Source organism: Toxorhynchites rutilus, chromosome 1 (genome assembly GCF_029784135.1).
Source record: "Toxorhynchites rutilus septentrionalis strain SRP chromosome 1, ASM2978413v1, whole genome shotgun sequence".
Taxonomy (NCBI): domain Eukaryota; kingdom Metazoa; phylum Arthropoda; class Insecta; order Diptera; family Culicidae; genus Toxorhynchites; species Toxorhynchites rutilus.
This window is the reverse complement of record NC_073744.1, coordinates 102,415,744-102,431,801: the sequence shown is the minus strand read 5'-3', so window position 1 is coordinate 102,431,801 and position 16,058 is coordinate 102,415,744. Positions and strand designations below refer to the sequence as shown.

At 39.6% G+C, this 16,058-nt stretch overlaps 1 protein-coding gene across 8 annotated transcripts in view; it reads left to right on the top strand.

The window, feature by feature from the left end:
* The window catches only part of LOC129765374 (calpain-D), a 430,542-nt gene that overhangs the window by 84,721 nt on the left and 329,763 nt on the right, over positions 1–16,058 (top strand). For 6 of the 8 annotated variants that reach the window (XM_055765636.1, XM_055765679.1, XM_055765644.1 and 3 more), the window contains exon 2: positions 9,285–10,358. The exons of 1 other annotated variant lie outside the window; for it this stretch is intronic. In XM_055765636.1, the coding sequence (XP_055621611.1) occupies positions 9,285–10,358 (1,074 nt within the window). Of the gene's footprint in view, positions 1–9,284; positions 10,359–16,058 lie in introns of those variants that run through there. One more of the 8 variants, XR_008741426.1, reaches the window with a different exon arrangement.

The window sequence follows — 16,058 nt, the reverse complement described above, 5'->3', positions numbered from 1 at the left end:
CACGGCCAGAGACGAGGACACCATCGGTAAGCTCCTCTTAATTAATCAATTGATCGATGAAACCCCTGTCGAAGTCATATATCACCCGACACTAAATAAACGTAAATGCGTCGTAACATGCCGCGAAGTTATTGACTTGACTGAAGCTGAGATTCTTACTGAACTCGCTGATCATAATGTGATCGAAGTCAAGAGAATCACAAGGAAGGAAAATAACGAAACCATACCAACAGCCACACTTATTTTAACCATTCGTGGTACAGTAGTACCTGACGTAATCTTCTTCGGTTTTCTTCGCATCGGGACCAGGAATTTTTACCCTAACCCGATGCAATGTTTCAAATGCTTCCGCTTTGGTCATACATCGAAACGCTGCCAACTAGAAAATCCACTTTGTCGGAATTGCGGCCAAGAACACAGTGCAAACACTGTAACGTGCAATAAACCAGCACATTGCAATAATTGCCAGGGGATCACTCCTCTTGTAGCAGGAAGTGCCCTTTATGGCTTAAAGAAAATGACATTACCAGAATCAGAATAGATCAAGGCATTTCCTATAAAGAAGCCAAGGATCTATACATGATTAAAAATAAAGTACCAACTTATGCGAGTATCCTGCAAGACAGGTTGAGTGCACTCCAAAAACCTACTGCCAGCTGCAACAAGTGTAAGTGCAGTTGCGTTTCAGCTAACACAAGTCCAGAAATAAGTCGCGATAGTACCCCATCTGTAGTTGTATCCAACATTTCCGAATCGGACAACTCATCAACCGAATCAGATGATTCCGATGTGTCCATGGTAGCCTCGGAAGCCCCGAGAAAAACTAAAAGGAAGATTACAGCCAACAGCACATCTTCTGAAGATTTGAAAACCTCGGAAGATGAACTTCGCCAGAACAAAGAGAAGCTAAGAAAAACGGTACGAAATAATCAGAAATCGACGGAAACCACACCAACCAAAGACAACACCAGCCAATACAGCAACACACCAAACAACACCAAACAAAACAGCAACACACAAAACAACAACACACAAACTAATAACACACAAAACAACAACTCACAAAACACCAACACGAAAGACAACAAGATACAACCAAAAGACAATAACATACATCCACCAAACAAAACTGACACAAAACCCAAAAAGAATAAACACTCTTCCAAGGGAAACCAACACCCATCCAACTAATTCGTAATAGTTAATTCTCAACTATAATCAACTTTCTCCATATTCTTCACATAATTTTACTTACATCCATTACATAAACAAATAAAAACCAAAAGCCCCTTTCTTATATATTTTCTAACATATATTGCTACCAATTCCCAACACATTCATCAAACACTAATGGATTTATATCCTGTACCCAATCAAAGACTAGCCATCCAATGGAATTTACGCGGGCTACGAAGTTCTATAAACGAACTAGAACTGATGCTAGCTGAGGAGACACATCTCCCACTCAGCCTCGCTTTCCAAGAAACGAGAATCAAAAGCAGCGTTGACTGTGATCGTTTTCTCCAAGAAAAGTATAAATGGTATCGTTGTGATGGGCCAACCCCTAACCATGGTGGGGTCAGCCTCGCAGTTTTAAGACATCTTCCCCATGTGGAAATCAAAATAACAACGCCGTTACAATTATGCGCTGTTCAGCTTAAAGGCCCACAACGAATTACTCTTGTATCAATATACATACCTCCTTCACGCAGCCTTAATAATCTCGAATCTGAGATCACCAACGCATTCAAACAACTGCCACGACCACTCATCATTATGGGTGATTTTAACGCCTCCCACACAATATGGGGTGGCAAACAGTGCGACACTAGAGGCAAAATGATTTTAAAAATCGTCGAAAATCTCAATTTCATTATTCTGAATGACTCCCAACATACCCGTTACGATAACCGCTACGGTACTACCTCCGCTATAGATCTAACGATTACATCATGGGACCTTGCGCCCAGAGTCAGCTGGTTCGTTAATGAAGACCTTAGAGGAAGTGACCACTTCCCCATTCATATCCGAACACTGACAAGTAATCCGAATATTAAATTGCGAAGAAGATGGTCATACCAATTCGCTAACTGGAACGGCTTCGAAACAATGGTCTCACGCCTACTACCAGCACAGGGTAACTACTCAGTAAATGAGTTTTCCCAAGCTATTTTTACTGCAGCGAAAAACAATATACCTCGCACTAGCGGGAACTCTGGCCGGAAGTCAGTTCCCTGGTGGAACGACGATGTCAAACAGGCCATCAAAACCAGAAGAAAAGAGCTACGAAAACTTAGACGGCAACAAGATGGTAGTGAAAGCAAAAAACTAGCTGATTTCCAATCTGCTAGAGCTAGAGCAAGGAAAATTATAGCGGAAGCTAAGCAAAACAGCTGGCTCGAATTTCTCGACGGCATTAGCCCCCAATCAACCTCCAGCGAACTGTGGAGAAAGGTCAATGCACTCAGTGGCAAGAGAAGAACGCACGGTTATTCCATCGAGATCAATGGTACCTTTACAGATGATCCCGGAACCGTAGCTGAACATTTAGCGAATCACTTCGCCAGTGCTTCCGCCACCTCTAACTACTCAGACAATTTTAAGACTCAGAAAGCTGCTGCGGAATCTACAGAATTTCCATCAGACTCAGGGGAACTTCATATTTTCAATATTAAGTTCTCTATGAAGGAATTGATGTGGTCCATCAACAAGTCCAAACAACAAGAGTACAGCATGATAAAGCACCTACCTTTTCACGTCAAAAGCTCGTTGCTCCAGATTTACAACAACTGCTGGACTAGCAAATGCTTCCCTGACTCATGGAAGGAAGGCCTGGTCATCCCCATCCCTAAACCGATGGAGAAGAAATCAGAAGCCTCTAGCTTCCGTCCCATCACTCTTCTCAACTGCCTTGGTAAGGTATTTGAGAGGATGGTCAATCGGAGATTATTGACGAACCTTGAAGAACGTCATCTCCTGGACCCCCGCCAGCATGCTTTCCGTCACGGTAAAGGTGCCAATTCCTACTTCGGACTACTCGATCAACATTTTCATGAGATCATACAAGATCGCCTTCATGGGGAACTCGCGCTACTGGACTTATCAAAAGCCTATGACACCACGTGGAGATACAATATCTTGGACCAACTCCACCAATGGGGTATTGAAGGCAATCTGTTTGAAATTATTCGCAGCTTTCTGCACAATCGTAGCTTCAAAGTGCTTCTCGGAGGAGTTATTTCCACTAGTAAACTCCAAGAAAATGGAGTACCGCAGGGTTCGGTGCTATCAGTAACATTATTCCTGATAGCCATGCAATCGATATTCGATGCCATCCCTCAAAATATTGACGCGTTGATTTACGCAGACGATATCTTGCTAATATCCAAAAGTACCTTTCCTGAATTAGCAAGAAGAAGACTCCAAGAAGGAATCTCGTCAGTCAATAACTGGGTAAAATCAGTGGGATTTAGCTTCTCAACTGAAAAATCCCAAATTCTTCATTTCTGCAGTAATAGGCGCCACAGAAAAAAACTGCGTACATGCCTGATGAACGGTAAATCCATTAAACGATTCAATTCTGCAAGAATTCTCGGCATAACAGTGGACAAACAACTTACTTTCAGCAAACATACTAATAGTCTGATATCAGATATTAAAAACCGCCTCAATTTGGTTAAAGTTATCAGCGGTCGAAGCCGACTAAGCTCCCGTAAAACCATTTTCAACATCGGAAGAAGCCTAGTCTATTCCAAACTGACATATGGTATCGAACTTTTTAGTCGTGCAACTTGGGAAACGCTCGAAAAACTAAGGCCTAGCTACCATAAGGTTATAAGACTAGCGTCTGGGGCTTTTAGTACTAGCCCAATTAAAGCGTTACTTGCTGAATCAGGCAATCTACCTTTTAAACTGTTCCTTACAAGCAATTTCACCAAGTGTGCGATACGTACGCTTGAGAAAAATCACACAATTGTATCCTCTCTAGAAAGAGCGAACAACTGGCTGCAGGAAACTTGCCAAACCATTCTGCCAGCGATTGCACCAATTCCCATTTTAAACCAAAGACCATGGTATAAACGGGAACCTCAAATTGATTGGTCAATTAAAAACTCTGTGCGAGCCGGTGAAAACAGCAGCATAGTCTTGACCATTTTCAACAACCACATCCACAACCAATTTCCTCTCCATCATAAAATTTATACTGATGGTTCGTTCGACGGTAATCAAGTAGGAATTGGCCTTTTTGCAAGCAATATGCAGAAAAAGTTCCAACTCCCAAACATCTGTTCGGTTTTTTCAGCTGAGTTAGCTGCACTCCTCATCGCAACATCGAATTGCGAAGACAACTGCACTCCTCATCGCAACATCGAATTGCGAAGACAACTGCACTCCTCATCGCAACATCGAATTGCGAAGACAACAGAAAAACGGTTATATTCACCGATTCTGCTAGTGCGCTTACGGCTCTTGAGAGCGGAAACAGCAAACATCCATGGGTACTCTCAATTGAAGAGAAAATTGCCCAAAACGACATCACCTTCTGCTGGATTCCAGGTCACTGTGGAATCCGTGGTAACGAAGAGGCTGACCGTCTCGCCAAGGAAGGAAGAACATCCGAACTATGGAGTACAAATTCTCCAGCCGACGACATAATCAGATGGGTTCACTCTGCCCTAATGATAAACTGGCAGAACGAGTGGAATAACTGTAGAGACCTTTTTCTACGAAAAATAAAGAACACTACGCACCCATGGACGGATAGTAAACAAAGGCCCTTCCAAGTATGCCTAACACGACTTCGTATTGGGCATACCAAATTAACCCACAGGTTTTTTATGGAAAGAACAGAACCACCTATTTGTAGCACTTGCAACGTTAGGGTCACTGTAGAACACGTTCTACTAGTTTGCCCCCTACATAACAGAGCAAGAATTAAATTTCAGATTGCAGACAACCCAAGGACAGCCCTCGCAAGGGACAACATAGAGGAGGACAAACTAATGAAATTTTTAAAAGAGACAGATCTAATAAATCTTATATAACCACTACATGCTTATACGGAATTGAACACTCACTCTTCTAACAATATTACTTTTTCAGCAATACTAAATAACCCTTTTAATCATACATATATTATGCCGTCATATATATACTATAATTGAATTCGTGCGGGCTGAAGCAAATCGTATTAAAGTACAGTTTGCATCAGGCCACACACTCACACATATTCTCAGAAAAAAAAAATTAAAAAAAAATAAACAAAAAAAAATACTAACAATAAATATAATACTAATACAATAAAATATAATACTAATACTAACAAAATATAACATATATACTAACACATATTTATACATATTTAATATTCCTGAATCAATGCGAGGTGATGTACATTGAATTCACGTTCAATGTACGTCAGGCCGCACATATTTACTTATATTCTCAAAATAAATTAACACACACACACACACACATGTGTGTGAATTTTAAAAAAAGGCGTAACATGACAATCATTATCCTTCAATCGCGAATAAACAAAACTTTCGTGGATGGCACCCAGGTTGGTTCTCTCAATGAATTTGTTTATTTCTTAATTATTCTTTCCATCCCAAATTTAGCTATCAGACGACCAAATATGCCTCCCATTACTAACGAAACTTTCCTTCCAGCTTATACTAAATAATTATACTACTATGTTTTCCGGAAACAAGACTAGAGGATGCGATGGCTTGGAACGATTCAAAGAAAAACCCATTGGCCTTTCTCAAGGCTAGAGGCGAATGAACTGAAAAGTTTAAAACCTCTATAATTCATCACGTTCGTTCGTTCACATCAACAAACCAACACAAGCAGCCATGTCTGGACATGGCAAAGCAGGAAAAGTGAAGAGAAAGGCAAAATCCCGCTCGAACCGTGTTGGTTTGCAATTCCCCGTAGGTGTATTCACCAATTGCTCCACAAGGGTAGCTAGGCCGAGCGCGTTAGTACCAGTCCACCTAGCCGCCGTTATATAGTTCCGGCCGCCGAAGTGATCGAGTTGGCTGGCAAAGCTGCTCGCGACGATAAGAAAACTCGCATTCAGAACAGAACACATTCGGTTCGGTGGACATCAAGACAACAACAGGCAGTTGCAGCGAGTGGCGAGTGGCAAACGCAATCGCAAAACGGCAGCAGGTAGCAGAAGAAAAAAGTTTGTTCTTTATACAAACTGCTTTGGTGGAAAATCCAGAACAAGGCGGCATCGAGGGCGTTCGAAATGGGGTTTTTTCAAAACCACGAGTACTAGGTTTTCTAAATTGGAACCATTCCATAAAACATGGCGCTTTTCAGGGCCATTAAATCTTCCAAAAAAGAGTTTACGAAATACAGTTCAATGCTTTCTAAAACAATATCCCAAATAATAATAAAACACAAATTTATTTTTTCATAATTTGTTTGCCAGGAGATAATTTGTTTGAGTATGAGAATTTGGCAGTTGTTCTGAGCTTATTGATGGTTGGGGACTTTCCCGATTATTCAATTTTCACCAATTCTTAAATTGATTTTAGATTGAAAGTACAGTCATTTACATTTAGCTCGACAATTAGCTAATTGGACGGACCTGTAATGCGACATATTTATTTGGACATTTTTGTAAATATAGAGTTCGGGGTCCAAATTATGACCCCCCTATTGAAAGTCGACACTGTACCACTGTCATCGCAAATGTTTAATTACAGGTTAAAATCGCCTCTAATGCGACACTGAGTGGTGCTTCGGCACGTCACATTAAATATAATTTACTGTACAACATGTCACAAACTGGATGGGAAGAAATTTTCCAACTGTGAAAGCTGTGGCGAGTGGCAAACGCAATCGCTAAACAGGAAGGTTTAGCCGAACAAGATGGGGATATCGAGTGATAACAAAACAATAAACTCTTTAGATTAAAGATAATTTTGTGATCCTGAAAAGGACCTTTTTTAGCCTGCATCTGAATCCAACGAGCGAATAAATCGTAATGAATGTATTTTCTTCTTCTTCTTCTTTTTGGCTTTAAGAGGGTTTAAACTTTTCAGTTCATTCGCCTCTATGAATGTATTTTTTTGCCATCGCTGCCTTTTAACGCTCATTCGTTCGTCTCGTTGGACTCGCCCCTTTGGCTGAGTCTGTCGATTTGTCTTTATCCTGTGAGCGTGTACCGCTAAAGTACAAAACGCGCGGATCCACTGAAAAATATATCATTCTCTTTCAAACCGTAAATCAGTGTGGTTGTATGGCATCATTTCACATCTCACCGCATCAACGGATTGGTGCCGTAGCACCAGTATACCTAATAGCGGTTATAGAATTTTTGCCGCCGGAGTGCTCGAGTTGAGCACATTTGGTTCGGTGGCAACAACTAGTTTCAGCGAGTGGCAAACGCAATCGCAAAACGGCAGCAGGTAGAAGAAGGAAAAAGTTTGTTTATACAACCTGCTTTGGTGGCAAAACCAGCCTCCGTAAAACACGGCGCTTTTCAGGGCCATTAAACCATTCAAAGAAGAGTTATTAAAAGTTATTTACAATACCAATGCATTCTAAAGTGACATAATATGACATATAATATGAACTGAATTATTTTGTTTATGCGTGTTTTTGAACTTATTGATGGTTGGGGTCTTTTAAATTGATCATTCAGTTTTCACAAACCCATACATGGTTTCCGAATTAAAAGTGGCTTCAAATTACAACACATTGTATGCAGGATGGCATTAACGAATTTTCTCGGTAGCATGAACTGCTTTCTTTGGTTGATAACTGATGTTGAAAATCGACTGACGTTACATCTGAATTGTTTAGAAAAATAACTAAGGAGCAACATGATGAGCTATGTAGTTCCTGCTGCTCTGTTCTTATTTTAAAGGACTTTAATCCGAAGGTCATCCGTCCCTGTATTTACTGTTGGTTTTTCAGAACGCTTATAGCTCGTTTATTTCTCGACAGATCGTAGAGTTCGTCTCCAAAACCTCAGTTCTTTTTCATTTTTATTTACTTTGTTTGCGGAGACTACAAATCTTATAATTCATTCGTCTCCGAAACCACAGTTTAAGGTACGGTAATGTGCTCAATAGTGAAATATATGATAGTGAATGAGCTGATGACCACCTATGCATTCCCTATCACAGCCATCATTTTGATTGTACGATATGTGCATACGCCAAAAGAAGTTTGTAAAAAAAACGCAAAAACACAACACCAAAGGTTCTTTTATGAACCCCCAACATGTTCATAAAGAGTAAACAGTAAACTAATCCATTTTCCAGGTAGATAAGTAGGTATTCACGTAGGAGAAGAAAATAAAACAATATATTTAAAATATATATTTAGCAAAAGCTGTCCCCTTTGTATGGTCCTACGTCACTCCGGTTATGTCCCCGACATTACCCACCCGTCTTTTTAGAATCAAAAATTCCTGTCCTGTCCATATCCTAGGCATTAGCTATATAGTAACTTCATGTGCCCTTCACAAGTATAGCCTAATAAGACAGTTCACAAGTATAGCCTAATAAGACTACCTTTTAATTCATTACTACCATTACATTTTTATGTGTACTTGAAATATACAGTCAACTCTCTCTATCTCGATATCCAAGGGACCATCGAGTTAGGTGGTATCGAGTTATGGAGGGAAAAATGCTTGTAAAATCAATCGAAGTTTCCTCCATCGAGTTATGGAAAATATCGAGATACAGAACATCGAGTCAGGGAGAGTTGACTGTATTATAATTAAGGTATTTACGTTGCTCAATGTGAACAATTTCCCTGAATAAATTTCCATTGCACCTCAATACAGCAATGTATTTTTACTACTGTGTATATGTTTCCTGGTATTACGTGAATACCATCAACATCGTCTAATCAATTACTTCTAAATCAATCAATGATACTAAAGCTAAAATTATGCTTAAAAATTGGACTTATAAATCTAATACAGATTTTTTGAGAAAAAGCTTAGATAAAAAGATTTTTTCAGACCAAAAACACGGCCCGATGCTGGGACACCTTGATCATGCTGAAGCAGTTTAAAACAGTGGTCCAATGTACGTTGCAATTTGTTCAGGAAGGCACTGTTATTTGAACGCATTTTCTCATGGGCTAGATTTTGAGAGGTTCGCATTTTTAGCGTTACGTAATTTGTGCACGACGCCTAGCGAGACGACGATAGGCAGTGCCAAATCGCGTAAAAAAGAATCCAGTGTATACAATTTTTGTTTGTCATATGTATGGAATACTAAGTTTAACTTTTCTATACTTTTTAGGGTTCCTGATGATGGCAAATCCAAATGCATATTCGCAATCAAAGACAGCTTGATAATTACACATAAAAATATTAATAAGAAAAAGATTGATAAGCGCTTGTTTCCTTTGGCTCATACAAATGAATGCAAAATCATTCGACGAAGCTATTCACAGCCGAGTCTCTATCGGATTTGGGTGTGTTTAGTATGTAATTATGTTAATAACTCGATAACTTGGCACTGTATCAATTGTGATTCAGTTAGCAGCTTGGCTCCTGTATACAAGAGTTCTACAAAAAAACAAACGAATCATGATGATTATAGTCGAAGCAGACTTGCAAGAAATAGCTGTTATGAAGAGCGAACTTATCGAAGATCTTCGAGTGTAGAGTTCATAAATAGCATGAAGTGTCAGGTGTGTTTATATAATCGTTTTGAAATAAATAACACTGAATGTGAACATACCTATCAAGCGGAGCCCAATTCCCATGATAAAATCACCCACAGTAAAAAAGAGTTACAGAAAAGCGATAAATTCGAGCATCATAAAATTCCGAGCAATTTCGTATATCTTTCACATGATTATAACCCCAAGAATGAACTCGAAAAACAGAGCTTAAAGCATGGAAACAATACTTTTAATTTGTTCACTAGAACTACTCTCAATGGAAATAAAACACTAACAAACAAAAAACATGCGGAAGAGAATTTTCGAGACTGTGGAATATTCGTTTCTGTCAGAGATTGGATTGTGACAGACAATTCTAATATATTACTAGAAAGTAATGGTTACAATGAATTTGAAATCACGTCAAGACCCGCATCGAGTGTTCTGAGAGGCGCCGATGTTTCCGCAGAACCTGTTTACGCTGTGATAAACAAATCAAATAAACGCAAGAACCATAACATACTAACAGAAAAACATGAGCCAAGGATTACCATGAATTTTGATGAGTATAATGAGAATATTAGCAAACTCGGAAAGGTTGGCGAACAAACTACAAACGACCCTGTAAAGGATAAACTGAACAACAACTCATCAATGGACGGCGAATTTCCGATGTATGCTGATATTCAGAAACGGATTAAAAAAAAGTAAGTTAATATAGTAATAGAAACTGATAGCAAAGTTAGTATTGTGCCATTAATATAGTTAATTTATTACTATTTTTAATTTTATCTCATAACCTATTCTCGATCTTGCCACTCAAAAAACATTCAAGGGGTGTTATTTGGCATACAAATCCCTAATAAAAAATGACGCGAGCAATTTTGAGTTCAGATGACAAAGTTTTTCTAGGAACGTAGTGCTAGTAAGAAATAATCCGTTCGGCTTGACTTCAATCGAGCATTGCGTCTAAATTAATTCCATGTCGAACGGATTGCGGATTACGTTTACAGGCAACTGTTTCAACCATTGTATTTGATATTTATTATATATGTGATCGTCCACGATAAAAGATCTAGTACGTGATTCTTGGCAAATTCACTTTTTCGGCGATTCACGACCGGAAACCTCTGAAAAATCGTTTAAACAACGCCGAAGTGTCTAAGTCGAATATTGACGCCGTAAATACAGTTTTCTTACAAGCCCGATAAAAATATTTATTTCGAAACGCATGAAAAATTTACAAAATTTCATTTTCTTTTTCTAAGTGATCTGTTTGCTGTTTCTTTAGCATGGACGTTGGTTTTTCTTTTCAAACCACAAGTTGTCATCGCCGCGATCAGAAGTATCCGGATCAGATGATGAAGAAGATTCGATATCACTAAGGTATATTCTATCGAACTCTTCGAACTTTCTCTAGAGTTCGTCATCACTATCCATTACTACGGTTATTTTGACGTAGGACTACGTCTAAGCGGAAGATATAGGGGGTGAAATGAAAATCTAGGCACTGAACCAGTAGGAAAAAATGCAAGATTTGGAACGCTTATAACTCGAGCACTTCTCAATAGATCGCAAAGGTTTTTGCATCAATTGATAGGAAATATATCTACGCATCTATCATAACGAATAACATTTCATTTTTCTTGAGATAAATAATTAAATAATTGTGAAATATCAAGCATTGTCCAAATGCACTATGTGCCCATTTTTGATTGGTCCATTTTGTGCTCCTCAAATCGTACCGTCCAAAACGGGCAACCAGAGCAGCAGCAAAATACAATGAAGCACGATTGGAAAGGAAAAAGAAAAAACAGGAAGTGGGTTATATCTATGGTATAACCGCAAGAGTGACGTAGGACTATCGTTGATTTAGAGATCATTTGTTTGAAGTTGAATCTGAATTCATTCTGAATGAATGAATATTTGGAGAACTTCGAAAACGAGAGCGTTACGTTGGAGCCACAAGGTTTTATGCATCCAATATTGGATACGGAAATATCCTACTGATGGGAAAGAATAATCTTCAGAAGCTATCCTGTTAATTGCGATTGATTGAAAAATCACAAAACCAAATGTATTTGGTCACAGTGTTTCTTGGATAGAAAACATTAAAATAAACTCTTTCACATGAATGTAATTTTAAATTCCCAGAGGAACTGGCAGATTATTTTCAGTAACGATTAGATATTTCCACATTTTCCTCGATACTGGAAGCCCACCAGTGGTTAATGCTAACTCGATAACCATCTGTTAATAGCACTTGATTGAAACATATTTGGTCACAGTGTTACATGGATAGAAAACATTCAATTAAACTCTTTCACATGAATATATTTTGAAAATTCCCAGAGGAACTGGCAGATTATTTTCAGTAACGATTAGTTATTTCCACATTTTCCTCGATACTGGAAGCCCACCAGTGGTTAATGCCAACTCGATAACCACCTGTTAATAGCACTTGATTGAAACATATTTGGTCACAGTGTAACATGGATAGAAAACATTCAACTAAACTCTTTCACATGAATATATTTTGAAAATTCCCAGAGGAACTGGCAGATTATTTTCCAGCAATGATTAGATCTTTCCGGAACTTTCCCGATGCTGAATGGCATCCTAACGGAAAGAGTTCTTCGCGTGTATGTGTCGATCCTTTGCCGTCCACCTCCTCCAGCACGTTAGGCAACGATGTTGTCTTGTCGATGTCCTCACGAAAAATGAATGTGTCTCACCACCAGAATATCGCTTAAGTATGCTTTTTGTGTGTGATTGAATCGAGAGAAGGTGTGGTTTACGATGGCAATTTGGAAGGCAAACTAGAGGGGAATGAACTCTCTGAGCTCGGAACTTTCGGCGACTGAGCAATAATCGCTTGCGGGCGCATACAATATTGGATACGGAAATATCCTACTGATGGGGAAGAATAATCTTCTGAAGCTATCCTGTTAATTGCGATTGATTGAAAAACCACAAAACCAAATGTATTTGGTCACAGTGTTACATGGATAGAAAACATTCAATTAAACTCTTTCACATGAATATATTTTGAAAATTCCCAAAGGAACTGGCAGATTATTTTCAGTAACGATTAGTTATTTCCACATTTTCCTCGATACTGGAAGCCCACCAGTGGTTAATGCTAACTCGATAACCACCTGTTAATAGCACTTGATTGAAACATATTTGGTCACAGTGTAACATGGATAGAAAACATTCAATTAAACTCTTTCACATGAATATATTTTGAAAATTCCCAAAGGAACTGGCAGATTATATTCAGTAACGATTAGATATTTCCACATTTTCCTCGATACTGGAAGCCCACCAGTGGTTAATGCCAACTCGATAACCACCTGTTAATAGCACTTGATTGAAACATATTTGGTCACAGTGTAACATGGATAGAAAACTTCAATTAAACTCTTTCACATGAATATATTTTGAAAATTCCCAAAGGAACTGCCAGATTATTTTCCAGCAATGATTAGATCTTTCCGGAACTTTCTCGATGCTGAATGGCATCCTAACGGAAAGAGTTCTGCGCGTGTATGTGTCGATCCTTCGCCGTCCACCTCCTCCAGCACGTTATGCAACGATGTTGTCTTGTCGATGTCCTCACGAAAAATGAATGTGTCTCACCACCAGAATATCGCTTAAGTATGCTTTTTGTGTGTGATTGAATCGAGAGAAGGTGTGGTTTACGATGGCAATTTGGAAGGCAAACTAGAGGGGAATGAACTCTCTGAGCTTGGAACTTTCGGCGACTGAGCAATAATCGATTGCGGGCGCATACAATATTGGATACGGAAATATCCTACTGATGGGGAAGAATAATCTTCTGAAGCTATCCTGTTAATTGCGATTGATTGAAAAACCACAAAACCAAATGTATTTGGTCACAGTGTTACATGGATAGAAAACATTCAATTAAACTCTTTCACATGAATATATTTTGAAAATTCCCAAAGGAACTGGCAGATTATTTTCAGTAACGATTAGATATTTCCATATTTTCCTCGATACTGGAAGCCCACCAGTGGTTAATGCCAACTCGATAACCACCTGTTAATAGCACTTGATTGAAACATATTTGGTCACAGTGTTACATGGATAGAAAACATTCAATTAAACTCTTTCACATGAATATATTTTGAAAATTCCCAAAGGAACTGGCAAATTATTTTCAGTAACGATTAGATATTTCCACATTTTCCTCGATACTGGAAGCCCACCAGTGGTTAATGCCAACTCGATAACCACCTGTTAATAGCCGCGCGTGTATGTGTGTGTAGCGATGTCTTCCCAGGGAACCGTTTGTGGCATCACTCTCCTCCTGATAGATTCCCTTCTGGCCTAGGGTGCACAAACAGGCTCTTGGTGACACCGTTCATCCGCGCTTTCATGATAAATAAAGAGCTTCACCGCAACAGCGACAACATGCTCCAATCGCTGTTCAATTAGAACTGAGTGGATTTCCGAGCGCCGCTCGCTTATATACCGATTGGTGATTTCAATAGCCTGTTTTGAAAGCAATTTTAAGACTATTGAAACAAGTTTTTGGATCAAAAAGTAACAAGTATATAACGCGTAGACATTTTATCTTTCGAATGAAGTGTTTATCATACCATTTCGTTCAGTTGTTTAGGAGCTATTAACGCTCAAAATCTCGGTCTCCGGCGTAACGCTTTCGTTTTCGAAACTTTGATTTTACACCCCGGTATAGAAATGAAAGACGTAGTCCTACGTCAAAAATGAACGAAACATTGGTCGCAGTCTCACACATGCATAATTCTCGAGCCAGCCAGTCAGCTTAAAAATCCCCGCTCCGCTGCCGTAACGATCATTCTCATCGAAACCGTACACCACATCGTTTCGCATCACATCACATCAACCAAGGTGCTTCTGACATTCAACCGAGACGGTCATGTTTTTAGCGCCCCTTTGAAAAGAGTAGCGAAAAATAGAAGTTTTCTCCTCACACAACTAATCAAATGCTTACAGCAGCCTTTTTGAAGGCTTGATTAGTCCTAAATATAAAATTGTTTTCCAGCGTCGCAACGAAGGGATAGCAGAGGAGAGTAGCAGCCAACCTTGCCTGCGTCGGTGGTGCTCAGGTGGTGCGCGGGAAAAGCGCGCGCTTTTTGGCGTCACTGACGCTGCCCCCATCATAGTGACATATAGTGATTTTTTCCCATCCGCAATTCATATAGTTATTTAGAATAAGTGCTAGACGGTGAATCAACGGTGCAAGGACACCTATTTCTTTTTACTAAGTGTGCATTTTCTAAGTCATTTTATAGTGAAATCGCTTGAAAGTGAAATTATATCCCCTCTACCAAGTGATAGAGCGAATTTAAAAGTATATCCGTAAGTGAAAATCCCTCAATAGGGAGTATTTTATTAGTGAGTGTGACCCTTTCGGCCGGCTATTCCTGGGGTGTAGCCAGGCTATATCATGGCGTCCAGTAGCGCCGGGCCTCCAGGAGGCCGTGTTACAAACATGTATCAGGGAAAACCAACGCAGCGTACCGCGCCAGAGTGGGCTGATCCTCTGAACGGTAACCTGCAAATTCTGCTATTACGCGCAACCGGAGAGAACGTGATTCCATCCAATCCGTTCGTGGTCAGCAAGACCATCGCCAACGTCGTTAAGAATTTTAACAGCGCCCGCCCAACACGAGACGAGAAAAAGAGAATGCAATACATCCTCACGACCAGAGACGAGGCCACCATCGGTAAGCTCCTCTTAATTAACCAATTGATCGATGAAACCCCTGTCGAAGTCATATATCACCCGACACTAAATAAACGTAAATGCGTCGTAACATGCCGCGAAGTTATTGACTTGACTGAAGCTGAGATTCTTACTGAACTCGCTGATCAAAATGTGATCGAAGTCAAGAGAATCACAAGGAAGGAAAATAACGAAACCATACCAACAGCCACACTTATTTTAACCATTCGTGGTACAGTAGTACCTGACGTAATCTTCTTCGGTTTTCTTCGCATCGGGACCAGGAATTTTTACCCTAACCCGATGCAATGTTTCAAATGCTTCCGCTTTGGTCATACATCGAAACGCTGCCAACTAGAAAATCCACTTTGTCGGAATTGCGGCCAAGAACACAGTGCAAACACTGTAACGTGCAATAACCCAGCACATTGCAATAATTGCCTCCTTGTAGCAGGAAGTGCCCTTTATGGCTTAAAGAAAATGACATTACCAGAATCAGAATAGATCAAGGCATTTCCTATAAAGAAGCCAAGGATCTATACATGATTAAAAATAAAGTACCAACTTATGCGAGTATCCTGCAAGACAGGTTGAGTGCACTCCAAAAACCTACTGCCAGCTGCAACAAGTGTAAGTGCAGTTGCGTTTCAGCTAACACAAGTCCAGAAAT